General features: G+C 42.1%; 1 protein-coding gene across 1 annotated transcript in view; it reads right to left on the bottom strand.

Annotated features, from left to right (window-relative positions):
* The window catches only part of ENPEP (glutamyl aminopeptidase), a 66,653-nt gene extending 51,076 nt beyond the window's left edge, over positions 1-15,577 (bottom strand). Inside the window, exons 1-3 of the mRNA XM_063135874.1 lie at positions 14,670-15,577; positions 3,301-3,442; positions 227-358 (exon numbers count right to left, since the gene is read on the bottom strand). Of these exons, the coding sequence (XP_062991944.1) occupies positions 227-358; positions 3,301-3,442; positions 14,670-15,265 (870 nt within the window). The 5' untranslated portion in view covers positions 15,266-15,577. The remainder of the gene's footprint in view (positions 1-226; positions 359-3,300; positions 3,443-14,669) is intronic.

Here is a 15,577-nt window from a genome sequence, read left to right as displayed (position 1 = left end):
TGTTTTATTTTTTTTTTAAAAAAAAACATAAATGGGAAGAGGCTTTTCTAAATAGGGTTTCTATTCACCTGCACTATACGAAAAATGGGGGTGGGGAAAATGATGACGACAAACCATCCATAACATGCTATTTAATCAAAGCCATTGCTTAGTTTTCATTCTGCAAAGGGCATCATCATTGATAAAAACATGGCAGAAATTTCTTAATAGTCAACAAAAGACTTACAGGAACTCCTCGGGATGACTCTCTTGGTATGCACTGAAACTGGTGCACCGCCCAAGCCACCAAGTAAGTGCTCATTGGGACAGACTTTTGGAATGTTGTCTGAGTCCAACCATTACCCAATACTTCTGTTTCCTGGAAAAAAAGTGTGGGTAAATAATGACACATGGTATGTTGTTCAATGCTGTAAAGTACTGCTAAAGGAAAGCACTGCTATGTTCACAAGTAAAGCACTGAAATCTTTTATGATATCTATATGTGCAGGATGGAAGCAAGAAAAAACATTGGTTTCTTTGTTTTCTGCACATATAATCTGTCCCTTTTCAGCATCAATGCTCTTGAAGTAGGATTTCCCCCCCAGTTTCAATTCTGACATTTAAAGGGGGACCCTAACCATGTGATTTACATTCAATGGTCTCCTCCTTCTGTAAGACGGTTCTTCTAATGGCCATGAAAGCATTCCAGTTCTGGGAGAGGTAAGTCATGTGTATCCTTTCTTCAGTTAGTTATGGGGGGAAACATGGATGACTACTTTTTCACTGAATTTAATGTCAAAGAGGAATTAGCTTAGACAAGAAACAGTCCACTCTTTACAGATTAATAAGTGGGAAATGTTATGAAGCATTATTGAAGGATGATGGGTTGGATCCAAATTCTGCGCTCCATGGATGGATGTGCTCCTTGTGTTTTTGGAAGGCCTCTGGTCCAGTGGAGGAATTCAGCTGGCAAAAACAGGGGAAGGCGATCTTTGTCCATTCCCATCCTGCTGCAGTCTTCTATGCCCTCCCCTCAAATTTATCCCAGAGGATTGAAGGAACCTCCACAACTGCATGGTACATGCTGGAAGGGAACTTGGCAAAGATCATGCATCCTCCTCTTCCTCTGATGGGAGCATGCTGAATGGAGCTCTGCTCAAGGAATATTTCCACCAGCAGAAAAGAAGCTGGATCCAACCCCACTGGTGCAATTTTACTTCATACTTTTTTGGTAGAACTTCCATCTGAAGATCTGCTCAACAGAAGCCATACTTTACTGCAATCATAAATAATTGCTTCTTGGGCTCTGCTGATCCAATATATTTTGATTTTGCTTCTTTAAAATTATACTAACATTTCCGGTAGACCTGAGATAAGGGAGGTAATCATTTCTATCCACCTCCCTCCCTGTGAAATGTTATATACTTACTTTCCTGCCATTTCCATGATGTAGACTAGAAAACAATGCTGTGTATGTGCTTATTATATAGGCACCTAGCATGTTTGTGGTCCCCATAAAACTAAACACTCTAAACATTACATGCACTATTTGAATGTCATAACTGATTGATTATCCATTGATTTGCCATAGTTCTTCATAACATAAACTGAAGCTGATGTTGTGATAGTTTAGCTGAACTTATGTTTCTGCCAGTGCATGGCTTACTGGATGACATTCATTATGAAGCACCAGTGAGATCATCCGGGGCTGCTTAAAAAAAATCTAACTTCCTCCCTCCCTTAGAAGAATATGAAATAGGTAGTGTGAGAAAATTGTGATAGGAATGTCTATAGATATATATGTCAGGTTGTTAAGCTTATCATTGTATACAACACACTTGTTGCTGGACTGCAACTCCCATAATACCACACTATTGGCTATTCTGGTTATGGCTGATGGGAGATGTTTCCCATCTCTGATGAAGAAAATACTAGGAATATCCACAGAATTTTAACCAGAATGTAAAATGGTGGGAACTCTATGAAGTTATTTGCCACAGTCTAGTGCATAATTCTGTGCATATGTCCCATTGAAATAAATGGGATATATTCTGCACAAGTATGCACAGATTTTGGCCTTTTAGATTGTGACATGTCCAGCCATCATACAGTAAAAGGAACATCTGTACTTTAGCAATAATATAGAAGATAGTGATGTGTTATAATTCTGCATCTTTCTTCTTTTTCTTCCATTACAGGAACATACAATTTCTAGAACTGTATGTTCTATACAATAGAAACTGACATTTATGTGAAATATCTTGGTGAATGTCTTGAGCCAGATGTTTGTGTGGTTGGAATTTTCATTTTCATTGTGCACTTAATTTGAAATTTGGGGACCATTCATTCAAAGTGATGTGTTGGCTTTGACTTTCAATTAGGCTATTCATTGGAAATTCCTTTGGCTGTGATCCACAAAACTCTTCCACTGCATATCCAAGAGGCAGTGAACTTATATGATTGGCTTCTATAGAAGACTTGGAATTTGAGCCAGGGGAGCTAAAAATAATCATTTGTGAACCTATGAACTTTGTTTAGAAAAGGGGTTTTGACAAACATTCCCATCTATGATTCAACAAATACGGAACATATTCCCTAACATATGCCCTAAATAGCAAGTAACTCTTAATATCCAGTAGTTCCTCTAATAGGCTATAATTCACTCCCCCAAAGGATCACTAAGGCAAGGTCCTGAGGTCCACAATGGTTCTGGGGAAAGATGCCAGGGGTCACATGCCAGCAATGTCTCAAGCCACAGCCCAAACTGAGCAGAGCCACATCCACTCTCACCCTCAAACCACTCTCTCTCTCTCTCTCTCTCTCTCTCTCTCTCTCTCTCTCTCTCTCTCTCTCACACACACACACACACACACACACACACACACACACACACACACAGAGTCCTTCTTCAGGAACTGCTGGTCCAAAGTTCTCCAGGTGCCTTGACATGGTGGCTCCTGACTTGGTTTTGCTCATCCCTTGCCATTTCCATCTGGAAAGCTGAGGAACAAGCAAAGCCAACTAAGCCATCATCTCAGCCAGCTTTACTCGTCCCTCACCTTTCCCAATGGAACCACCAATTCAGGTGCTTTGAGAAGGTGGCTCCCAATGGAGCTGATTCCCCTCTCTCTTCTACAAGTGATGGGGCTTCAGAGAGGGAGGAGCCTCAGAGGGTCAGATGGGGAGACCTGGCCCACAGGCTGGAGGTTCTCTATCCCCACACTAAAGGATTACTCCAGAACAAGTGATTTGTTGATAACTGCTACCAGGTTGATAAATCGTACACATAGAGACAAAGACATTTGATGGCAGAATGCATACCTTCACTGGCATGTTTGATAGAGCTTCATAGGAGCTTTCATGGATAATAGATATGTTATACGTCGCCTTTTTGTTAGGTTCATCAAAGCAAGGAAACGATTTCCGCGCGTCTGTTGGCTCATGGTCAGTGGCTGCTATGCTCCTTTTGAAATAAATGAGATAGTTGCATTAAATCATTATTCTCAAATGGATATATACATTGTGAATCAAGACAGTAAAACAAATCCTTCATCTGAAATAAATAAAAGGAAGTGAGAATCTAATCCCTATCCCTCAATTTTTCAATAATCAAAGATGTCATTTTACAAAGTAAATATATGCTATTGTTTTGCTATGCACCCAATTTGTTTCTTAGCCTGCATTTACCACACCATATTTCAACCTGCTTTTAGCAACTTTATGGTGATACAGTAAATATGGTTTGAGTGAAGAGCAGGTCATATACTGAACTAAATTTACTGATTGTCTTTATTTTTCAAGCAGGAGCCACATTAGTTCCAGGAACTATCACCTTTATTTATTTATTTATTATTATTATTATTATTATTAATAATAATAATAATAATAATAATAATAATAATAATAAAATAATTCAATATTCATTCTCAGCATGCCTATTTGGTCATGTGAATTGTACCTTTTTAGCAACCATATGAATCTCTATTATTTGAGCCCACATTATATCCTTTATAGAAACAGGCAGCTTTTGCAAGGAAGTCTAGATTTTTATTCCAGCTATGGGATTTATGTGTGATGCATGGCTTTAAGCAGCTTGTCAAAAGCCACCTGGGAACTGTACATACATATCATGGACATTGATCACTCTGAGATAACCTTGCACATTTACCTTTCATTGTTCATAGGACAGTATAATGGCAATCTCAAAATGTTTGGAATATTGATCGATACAGAAAAAAATATTGGTATGGGACACTAGTAGTACATAATGGTATGATGATGTGTACCTTAACAGCTGGTACCAAAATGTCTTACCTGCACAGAATGTAAATGACTAAGGGAAAAAGGGTCATTAAAATTGTTGCCAAGTTTTACATAAAGTATCTGTTCCCTAAATGGAATTGCGCTCTTCTTATCAACATAGCGTTCAGTGATAGAGCATGATTGATGGGAAAGTACAACTACGTTGTCTCTTCAATTAATTTAAAATGCTGGTAGTTTTCCAACTATACGTCTGCAAATACTTGGAGCTATAAAAAAGTAAGGTGTTTTTCCCCCTTTTGAAAAGAAAAAAGAAGTAATTAAGAGTGAGGATCATAACTTGTAACTTTCCTAACGTTCTGTAAGTTATCTCAACAGCCAATTTGTCAATGTTGTAGTTTGTCCTTGGCAGAACCTTAAATGCTTAACTGATCATAAACAACTCATAGTGGCATCTACAAACCTTAACAACAGCATATAGCTAGGGTTTGGATTGTTTATCAGTGAGGTGGTGGGAATGTACTGGAAAATGTGGCCATAAAACTGGGCTGTAAGCTGTCCAGTCCTGGGAAGGGTGAGCACACTTTGAAGTATGGAGGAAGCAGGCAAGGCAGACGTTTAGAACAGATAGCAGGAGCAGGGGACATAAGGGAGATAAGCTTTTAGCTACCCAAAGGTCATGGGTCAGAAAGCAAGAGCAGCCCGAGCCAGGTCCTTCAGTACCCTGGACAGGTCCAAACAAAGAGACAACTGGCTGAACTTCCCCCGGGGTGAATTCATTATTTCCATGGAGAATAACAAACTCCGCCATGTAGGCTCTGATGAGAGTTGTCCCTTAAAACCAACTTTTATTCAGTGCAAATTAGCTTTTATGCATGCAAATAACAACGTGTGTCTTGGGAGTTGTCATTTAGAAATGTATAGTGTTTCATGTATCACCATTTTATGCACCCCCTTCCTGACTGGTTATTTTTGCATGGCCTATCATAGGAACTCCCCAACCACCAGCAGCATGTTTACTTGCAGAACAACATATCTGTCATCTCCGGAACTTTCTCCTGATGTTCACGATCGTATCTCGGCATGTCTTTCAGATATCTCAGCTTGGCTGCTTCATCGTCGCTTGAAGCTTAACATGGCAAAGACTGAATTGCTTGTTTTTCCTCCTAAACCTTCTCCTCATCTCTCATTCTCTCTTACTGTCAATGATGTTACGCTTACTCCAGTCAAGGAAGCTCGTAGCCTTGGCTTTATCTTCGACTCCTCGCTCTCCTTTATTCCTCATATTGAGGCAGTAGCTAAATCTTGTCGATTTTTCCTGTATAATATTGCCAGGATTCGATCATTTTTGTCTGTCTCTTCTGCCAAGACGCTTGTTCATGCACTGGTTATTTCACGGTTGGACTACTGCAACCTTCTTCTCTCTGGCCTTCCTTCTTCTCACATCAGTCCGTTGGTTTCTGTTCACCACTCTGCCGCAAAGATCATCTTCTTGGCTCGCCGCTCCGACCATGTTACTCCGCTTCTGAAATCTCTTCATTGGCTTCCAATTCACTTCAGAATCCAATATAAACTTCTCCTGTTAACCTTCAAAGCTTTTCACGGTCTAGCTCCTTCCTATCTCTCCTCTCTCATCTCACACTATTGCCCCGCTCGTGCTCTTCGCTCCTCTGATGCCATGTTTCTCGCCTGCCCAAGGGCCTCTACTTCCCTTGCTCGGCTTCGTCCATTTTCGTCTGCTGCCCCTTACGCCTGGAACGCTCTTCCAGAACATTTGAGAACTACAAGTTCAACCACAGCTTTTAAAGCTCAACTAAAAACTTTTCTTTTTCCTAAAGCTTTTAAAACTTGATGTTGTGCAGACTTCTACTGTTACTTTCTACTGTTAGTTTTTCCCTACCCTGTGCCTGCTTACCCTACCCTGTACCTGTTTGCATTCTCTTCCCCTCCTTATTGTTTTACTATGATTTTATTAGATTGTAAGCCTATGCGGCAGGGTCTTGCTATTTACTGTTTTACTCTGTACAGCACCATGTACATTGATGGTGCTATATAAATAAATAATAATAATAATAATAACAAAATAAAAGAACTGTACAAACTACAATGACCCAAATCCAATCTGATGGGAGTAAGAGAAAGTTCTGATATCATCACAGTTTAGCATAAGCAATAAAAGAGTTAATCCAACCAACTCTGTGCATGCACAGAAAATAGCATTATTTAGACACAGACTGCACATGCTCAGAAGCTCGCCATCAATTCTGAACTTATTAGCAAATTTGTAAAACACTGGTACAGGCTTGTTCGACCAGCGAGCTGACTAATCACAAGACTTGATGGTATCACTAGTTCTACAAGGGCTGACTTAACTGACCATCTAAGCTCTTATATAGCCCCTCAGCCTGATTGACCCTTCCAGACCCTGTGTCCTTGTTGGAGAATAGAAAGGAGGTTTCAGATTTAGGAGTCTTGGGCTCCAACAGCCCTTAGGTGCTGAACTGAGGCCCAGTATCATGCCACAATCTGGTGCCACCCACAATCTGTGATGGTGCTACGGCTTCAGTGGCCTCTCTCCCTTTAATTCCATTGCTGCCACTTTGGCACTAAACCCTGCAGTTTTGCTGCTGTGTGGTGGCAGTGGATAATTTAAATTTCAGGAGGCAACATAGGCTTTCCAGAGGGCATTTGGCTCACTGGGCCCGCCCCCTAACCTCTGCCCAGTTTCTGGCAACTAGTCAGCAGTCGCCATCCACCCCGGAATGGCCCTGGCTTGACCACAGAGTGAGGCCACATGCAGGAGGGACATGGTGTCCTTGCTTCAAAGGGAAAAGTCTGAGTAAGTCCCCAACTTTTGTAGTGCTCAGCTTTGGGGAAAAGCCCCAGGGTGGCCATGAATTGTGTAACCGATGCAGTGGTGATTCACAGCCACTGCAGGGCAAGGAGGACATATAGACAGCCCCCATGTCCAAGTCACTATTGGTAATTTAGGTCATGACTGCACCTCCCAATGCTGCTATTAGTCCTGGGACAGGAGCTTCCATTGGTGCCAGTAGAAGTTTCTTTCCTTGGCTTAAGTTAATAGAACAGGGGTGGGGAAGGATTGTAGTGTGTGTGGAGGATCCATGCCCGCCCGCCCCCCTCGCATGCTTTTATCCTGATGCTATCCCACACTCTACCTCCAGGGGGAAAAGCAGGCCCATTAAGTGCCTGCACACATCTGTTCTCATGACTGCTTTGGCCCTCAGAAGAATTCCGAAAGCAATGTGATACTATTGATCACATACTTCCAAAAATCAAACATTTACAAAATAAAAAAAACACCTGAAAATCAGTGGAAAGGGGATAAACGATTGGCATGCCAAATAGAAGATTATGTGGGAAGGGGAGCACAATGGGAGGCTTGGCAGTGTGAAATATTGCTACTCCAGAATATTTTTTTGAGCAGGGGGAATGCTATATAGGAAAAATAACCACAAGGCTAAGAATAATCAAGGATATTTACAGTTGCTGCCTCTTCCACAAATATTGGCTGGGCAAAGGAAGAGAGTTGAAGAGAGCCTAAAGTTAGAAGTAACATCAGATTCTTTAAAGAAGCTAAAAGCAAACAAAGCACAGGTTTCAGATAGCTGGACATCTTTCTACTATGACGTCCATTCAGTGCCATACTATACAGGTCTACTCAGAAGCAAGTCTCATTGTTTCCAGTGAGGCTTATTTCCAGGTAAGTGTGTATCAGTTTGTAGACTTGGGCTGTAATCCTATATATGCGAACCTAGGAAAGTTCCATTGAACTCAATGGAGCTTACTTCTCTCAGAGCCAGAATTGGTGGGCCTTGGAGATTGTCTGTACTGTGGCAGCACAGTTGATCTTCAGGGTCACCTTCCCGCTAATGCCTTGCCCTGAAAAAAGGACCCCTCAGAGCAAGGCATTTGATGGACAGGCTCTGTGGAGAGCCACACTGGTCACTCTCTTGCTGTTGTCTTTGCAGCAGCAGGGGAACAGCAGGCAAGGCTCTGCAGAGCAGCCACCTGGCTGTTTTCCTCAGAGTGAGGCATAGGGTGAGCGGTGGTGGTGGTGGCGGCAGCGGCAGCTGCTTCAGAGAGCCGCAACAGGTGCTTTCCTGCTACAGCATTTGCCACAGCAGGAGAGTGGCCAACAGGGCTCTACAGAGCACCTGGCCAACCTGGGCCTACTTTAAGGTGCATAGATGGAACAACTATTAGGTGGATTCACAGTTGGCTACAGAATCGGACTCAAAGTGTGCTTATCAACGGAACCTTCTCGAACTGGGGGGAGGTAACGAGTGGGGTGCCGCAGGGCTCAGTCCTGGGCCCAGTGCTCTTCAACATTTTTATTAATGATTTGGATGAGGAGGTGCAGGGAATGCTTATCAAATTTGCAGATGTCACAAAATTGGGTGAGATAGCTAATATCCTGGGAGACAGAAATAAACTTCAAAGTGATCTTGATAGGCTGGAGTGCTGGGCTGAAAACAACAGAATGAAATTTAATAGGGATAAATGCCTTCTACTTCTAGGAAATAGAAACCAAATGCACAGTTACAAGATGGGGGATACTTGGCTCAGCAATACTACAAACAAGAAGGATCTTGGAATTGTTGTAGATCACAAGCTGAATATGAACCAACAGTGCGATATGGCGACAAGAAAGGCAAATGCTATTTTTGGCTGCATTAATAGAAGTATAGCTTCCAAATCACGTGAGGTACTGGTTCCTCTCTATTCGGCCCTGGTTAGGCCTCATTTAGAGTATTGTGTCCAGTTCTGGGCACCACACTTCAAGAAGGATGCAGATAAGCTGGAGCGTGTTCAGAGGAGGGCAACCAGGATAATCAGGCGTCTGGAAACAAAGCCCTATGAAGAGAGACTGAAAGAACTGGGCATGTTTAGCCTGGAGAAGAGAAGATTGAGGGGAGACATGATAGCCCTCTTCAAATACTTAAAAGGTTGTCACACAGAGGAGGGCCAGGATCTCTTCTTGATCCTCCCAGAGTGCAGGACACAGAATAACGGGCTCAAGTTATAGGAAGTCAGATTCCGGCTAGACATCAGGAAAAACTTCCTGACTGTGAGACCAGTATGCCAATGGAACCAGTTACCTAGGGAGGTTGTGGGCTCTCCCACAGTAGAGGCATTCAAGAGACAGCTGGACAACCATCTGTCAAGTATGCTGTAGGGTGGATTCCTGCATTGAGCAGGGGGTTGGACTCGATGGCCTTTTAGGCCCCTTCCAACTCTTCTATTCTATGATTCTATCAGGACTCCCGTCAGTGGGCACATGGCATTTGCCACCCTCCACATCCTACCTTAGAAGTCCTCAGGGGTTGACTGGGTATAAAAAAGTGTCCTGTTAGAGGGAGTGATCACTCCTCCTCTCTTACACTCAAATTATGTGGGACTTGTCTCTTATATGGACACTACACGTACTTCATGCAAAATATCAGATATCTGGCATATTTTCAAGTCTGAGATAATGGGAACAAAATTTGTTTGAATACAAAATTATGGGCATCTGTACCTCTTATATGTGATTAAAGAAGGCAGGCAGAAAGCAAACTTATTTGTAGAATGATAGCTTACATTCATGAACTGTTGGGATAGTGATGCATCATCCACAAAAGATATATTATGAATTTAAGACAATTTAAATTTGTTTTAACTAGTTTAGATCATATGTAGTTAATATTCCCTTTACATCTTGTATGAAAAAAAATCTGTGCTATTTAATAGTATTAAGATATTGAATTATTAAGCATGGAAAAACAGCACTTTGTTTCAATGTATTATTATTATTATTATTATTATTATTATTATTATTATTATTATTTTGTGGTAATGGAGTTTCAACTATTCATTGTTCCTTTCTCCACTGCCTGTTCATAGATTACATTAACAACTCACAAAAAGGTGATATTTTATAAGTGATTGCTTTTAAAGCAGTACTCTATTCTGAAGTTTTTCTGTCCTTGCATTCCACTACCGGTATGAATGGAAACTTTCAGAATATTTATAATGTGATAATACAGCAAGGTCTTTCTTGTTTCAATATGAACTGAAAGGGAGCAAGCTCCATAGACACAACTGGGAGTAATGCAGAAGCATTGCATAGCTCCCATTCATTTCAATGAATGCCATGAATCTACTTTCCATTAGATTGTGCTCTGCAACAACATCAGCAAAAAGTTATCTATGCTGCATTTCTTATTTCTTTTGACAGCATGCCTCCTCTCTTTTTACTGAGGAAATGGCAATAAAAACAAAATATTGTACATCACTTTCAAAATTTATCATATGAGATTATAACAAAGCTCTGTCCTTTATTCAAGGTTTGCCCTGCCCCCTTGGCTTGTATTACAATGTCTAGGCCTTAAAAATGAGAACCAGAAGGGAGATGAGGGAGGAAACATTCTGAATATTATTAACATGCATCTATAAATGCATCCAGATGTTGTTCCCAAAATAAAACAGGACTGAAGCTGAAATAAATTGCTTTCTTTCTCTCTTTTGGGTCAAATTCAGATTTTCAGTGAAATTCAGATTTCAGTGAACAATTTCCAGTACACAATCCAACTCTGGATTTAAACTGCTGTGGTGGTCCCATTGAAGTAAATGGGACTAAATTAGTCAAGGACTATGGAACAGGTTGCTGGTGCATTTTCCCCCTTAAGTATAAATTCATTTTCTCCAAGAAATTAGACCAATCTTGCAGAGCACAGATCCTGGAGAGACACTCTGTATCTTAGGTAGGACTTTACACCATTTTTACTGGGTGTTTTTTCACCCACAGAATTCTGGGGATCACCAGTACTTCAGTAACTTTCACCCATCATCATGCTGCTGATGGATGAACCTGTTGCATGGACCATCAGTCCACCCAACAGGGTCACTTTCTGGATATCACTGTGCAAACATAATGGTCTCATAAGCACTGCCATATTGGAAACCTACCAACTGCTACAAATGCATGTTTGCACCTTCCATGCAGAATACACCACAAAATCCATTCTCTAAAGCTGAGCCCTATAATACAACCACCTCTGTTCAGACTCAGCAAACAGAGACTCACAATTTAAGGATTTACATCAGGCATTTCTCAAACTACGTTACCCAGGCAACACAGAAAAAAGGTGGTGGGGGAGAGCCAGATTTGTACCCAGAAATAATTTACTACAAGACAGGCCTCTTCTGCACAGGGATAGTTTGGCCACAGTGGTATGGACATTAGTAACCTCAAGACTGGATTACTGCAATGCACTATATGTGGGGCTGCCCTTAAGACTGCTATGTGGGGCTGCCCTTAAGACTGCTTGTGCAGATGCAGCAGCTCTGCTGTTGTCAGGAGATGCCTCTTTTCAGCATGTAACTCCTGTGTTGAAGGAATTGTACCGGCTGGCTATTAGCTACTGGGCCAGGTTAAGGTTTTGGTGCTAGTGTATGAAGCCCTAAACAATTTTGAACCAGGATACCAGAGAGAGCGCCTTCCTCCTTACCAACCTGCACAGTCACTGATGTTCTTGGAGGGCATGCTCCTGGTAGTTCCACATGGACCTTTGGCCTGATTGGAATCCACCAGGAGAAGAGCCTTTCGTGTAGTGGCCCCTTCTCTGTAGAATTCCCTGCTGCTTCCAGCACCTCCTGAAAACAACTCTGTTTCGAGGAGCCTTCCTCAGCTGACTAGCCACTATTTTTCTGGTTCCTTTGTTTTTAAATTGAACAATTTTAATTTGCTTTTTAAATCACTTTCTTTTACTATTTATACCTAACTTCACCACTCCAGAATCTGTTTTAGATATTGAGCGGTATATATTGTAAATAACAAAATAAATAAGAAAATGACAGAACACCACTTATTGTCACCCATAGATCCTACCTAATGTTCCATCAATGAGCTGCAGGCCATTCCAGACAAGCACACTTCCCTCTCACAAGCCATGGGTGGGACATGCTTACAGACAGCATCCACCCAACCGAAAACAGCTACTGACCAGCCACAGTATCTAAGAAAAGCTTATCAAATAATGAAAAGCTAATTGAATCAGAGAATTTTAGAGTTGGGAGGGACCTTGCAGGTCATCTGGTCCAATGCTCTGCTCAGTGTAGGAATCTTCCTACAACAGCATCCCAGACAGATGGCTGCTTAAATACCTCCAGATGAGGAGAGCCCACTACTTGCCAACACAGTCTGTCCCACTGATAAACAGCTCTTAATGTTAAGAAGTTTCTCCTAAGATTTAGCCAAAATGTGCTACCTTACCATGAACCTGGCCCTGGCCCTGTAGCACAACAGAGAGTCTGCTCCAAAGTCAATGGCTTTGGAGCAGTCTGGAGAAAGGAAGACTGAGAGGAGACATGATAGCAGTGTTCCGGTACATAAAAGGGTGCTACAGGGAAGATGGTCAAGAACTATTTTCCATTGCCATATAAATTAGGACCTGGAATAATGGAATAAGTTACAGCTATCTAACCTCCCGTCTACACTTGTCTAGATGAAACGTAACAAGTTGGCAGAGATGACGTCAGCAGTCACATGATGCTGTTGTTGTTACGTTTCTTCTGACTTTTAAAACCGTTCCATTTTCTGTTAAAATCGTTTTAAAACTAACAATGTGCCCCAACCTTTCGTTGTATTCAATGCCGTCTTTCAAAGTCATGTCTCGTGACCATGGTCTTTGCTTCCTGATTAGGACAAGTGAGGGCTTTTCTAGGGGAGGGAGAGCTGGCACAACATGACGAGGGGGAGGGGGAGGGGGAGGGAGGGTGGTGAAAGAGGGAACAGAGGCTTAATTTTTTTAAAAAACCGCTTATCTTTCGGGGCGCACGTGGCCCCTTTAAGATGCTGCAGGGCTTCCCTCGTCCCTACGCATCGCCCCGCCTCCCTGCCGGCTTATCCCGGCAGGTCTAGCTCAGAGTCACCGGAAGAAGGAGGTTTACTTCAGAGCCGGTATGAGCATAATGAAGAACGTTCTAAAGAAGAGTGTGCCGGGGTAAAACGATAGAAGAAAAGGTATTTCAATTGACTGGGCTCAAGTTGCATTTTGTAACGTAGCAAGGGAGGACGCAACAATGCACTTAAACAACGGTGTAATGAATAGTGTAGATCCTGCCCCCATTTCACTTAAATATAATGAAAACCTTCCTGACAGTAAGATCTGCACAACAGTAGAACCCCTACAGAGGTTGTGGGTTCTCCATCTCTGGAGGATTTTAAGAAGAGCCTGGACAGCCACCTCTCGTGGGTGGTTTAATTGGTTTGCCTGCACATTGCAGAGGGTTGGAGTAGATGATCCTTGTGGTCCCTTCCACTCCACAATTCTATGATTTCTCACAGGCTGTAACCTTAAGCACACTTATGATGGAGTCCAAAGTGGCTGGGGCCAGGTCCAGCTGGAAACACCATTCTTGCCTCTGCAACTAACATCTTGAAGTTGCTGCGGTCAGGAGTATTGGAGACAGCAGCCATGCTGCCATCCATCCTGCTTCTGACACATTTTCACACACTATTTTGCAACAGTAAACTATTAGTCTGGATGCTGCCATATTGTTGCTAAACAGATGAAGATGTCTTGCAGGGAACTAAAAGGTCTGTGGTTTTATTTATTTTATTTTTAAAGCTTTTTTGAGCATTTTACTGGAAAGGCAAGGTAGATATTTATTGCATAATTAAAGTGAATTCCATTTACTATATCAGACTTAGGGTGCAATTCTGTGCATGTTCAGGCCAAAAAAAAAAAAAAAGTCCTGCAACTCCCAGCATGCTCCAGCCAGCATGCTGAGAGTTGTAGGATTTTTTCTGTCTAAATATGCATATGATTGTGCTCTAAATATATTTAAATTAGGCCTCCAGATCAAGAATACATTCTGGGTTGTATCCAATATTAATCTAACTTAAGCCCCATTTCTTTCAATGGCTCTACTCTAAGTAGGACTAACTTTGGATACAACCCTCTGACCCATTACTTTAGAAGGTACTTACAGTCTTCATTGTCTTGGCACAGTTAAGTGCACATTCCACTGGCTGACTATAGTAACTAAAATGACCAAAATAATAGATTTACAAGGGTAATTTCTCAAGAGAAAAATGTGAACCCCAGATGAGGTCCCAGCGCAAGTGAAATCTACTGGTTTTATGACTGTTGAATTTTGTAAGTATGGGGTGAATCAGGAAGCAGAGGTAAACCCATTCTCCAAAATCCAGAATGACATCATGAATGATCTGCCTACACACTGACCAACTGCTTGCTTTCTTATTACTCTGTAAATTCATATGACAGTCCTATGGTGAGAAAAGGGAAAGTGAGAGAGAGGGGGAGAGGAAGAGGGGAGGGAGGGAGGGAGAGAGAGAGAGAGGTTGAGCTAAAAGTTATATTGCAAATATTTGGGGGGAGGGGGAAAAGAGAGAGGTTTACTTGGTGTTTCCATTCTCCGTATAGGTTGTTCTGTAAAATCCAACCAGGGACCCATTTAAATGGCCTTGGAACTTCATCGTCAGCAAATAGGTGCTAGGAGCTAACTCTTCTTTTGCCTCGATCACCACATATTCCTGCTGCTTGTACTCGAAGCAACGCTGTACAGCAATCAACTGGCCTGAGGATGACTTGAGCAGGGGCGTTTCGGTGATCTTTGTCTCTCTGAGGTGAACCCAAAAGTGTCTGGTGGTCTGGCTTAACTGGATGTAGATAGTGACTGTTCCATTGTAAAGATCCTCTTCCATCTCGGGCCTCAGCTCCAAGTCATAATGAATTGGGTTGACATAGGTGGGCAGCCTGAACTGGGTCCAGTTTCCACTTTCATCATTTTGGGCAGGGCAGGGATCCAGTTCCTCTGGAGCCGGCACTGGCCCATTGTCTTCTGAAGGTGGGCAGGCCTGCGGTCTTAATCCCAGCCCCAGTCCAAGCCCCAAAATCAAGCCTACGGCAGCTATTGTGCCACAGATAATGGCCACATGCTTGCTCTTCATGCAGTACTTTTTGGATGACTCGTCTTCAAAATCCATGCCTTGCATCGCCACTCTCCTGAACAACTGCTAAACATTAAACATAAAAAGGCTTATTAAGCAACAGCACTGTAGCTTTCTTTCTTTCTTTCTTTCTTTCTTTCTTTCTTTCTTTTAAAGCATTGGCTCCACAGATTTTGTTTATGTTTAACTCTCTCTCTCTCTCTCTCTCTTTCTCTCTCTCTCGCTTACTCTTCTTTTCCCTGTTTCTCCTCCCAGCCACTTCCCTACTAGACACTCAGTAAATGAAAAAATAATATTTGCTTTATCCAAAGGAAAAGTGACTGGTAAAGAAGAATGCAGCGGAGGAGTGCAGACAGA

This window comes from Elgaria multicarinata, chromosome 10, assembly GCF_023053635.1.
Source record: "Elgaria multicarinata webbii isolate HBS135686 ecotype San Diego chromosome 10, rElgMul1.1.pri, whole genome shotgun sequence".
Lineage (NCBI taxonomy): Eukaryota > Metazoa > Chordata > Lepidosauria > Squamata > Anguidae > Elgaria > Elgaria multicarinata.
Note: the sequence above shows the minus strand (reverse complement) of the source record. Positions and strands in the feature narration are given on the sequence as shown.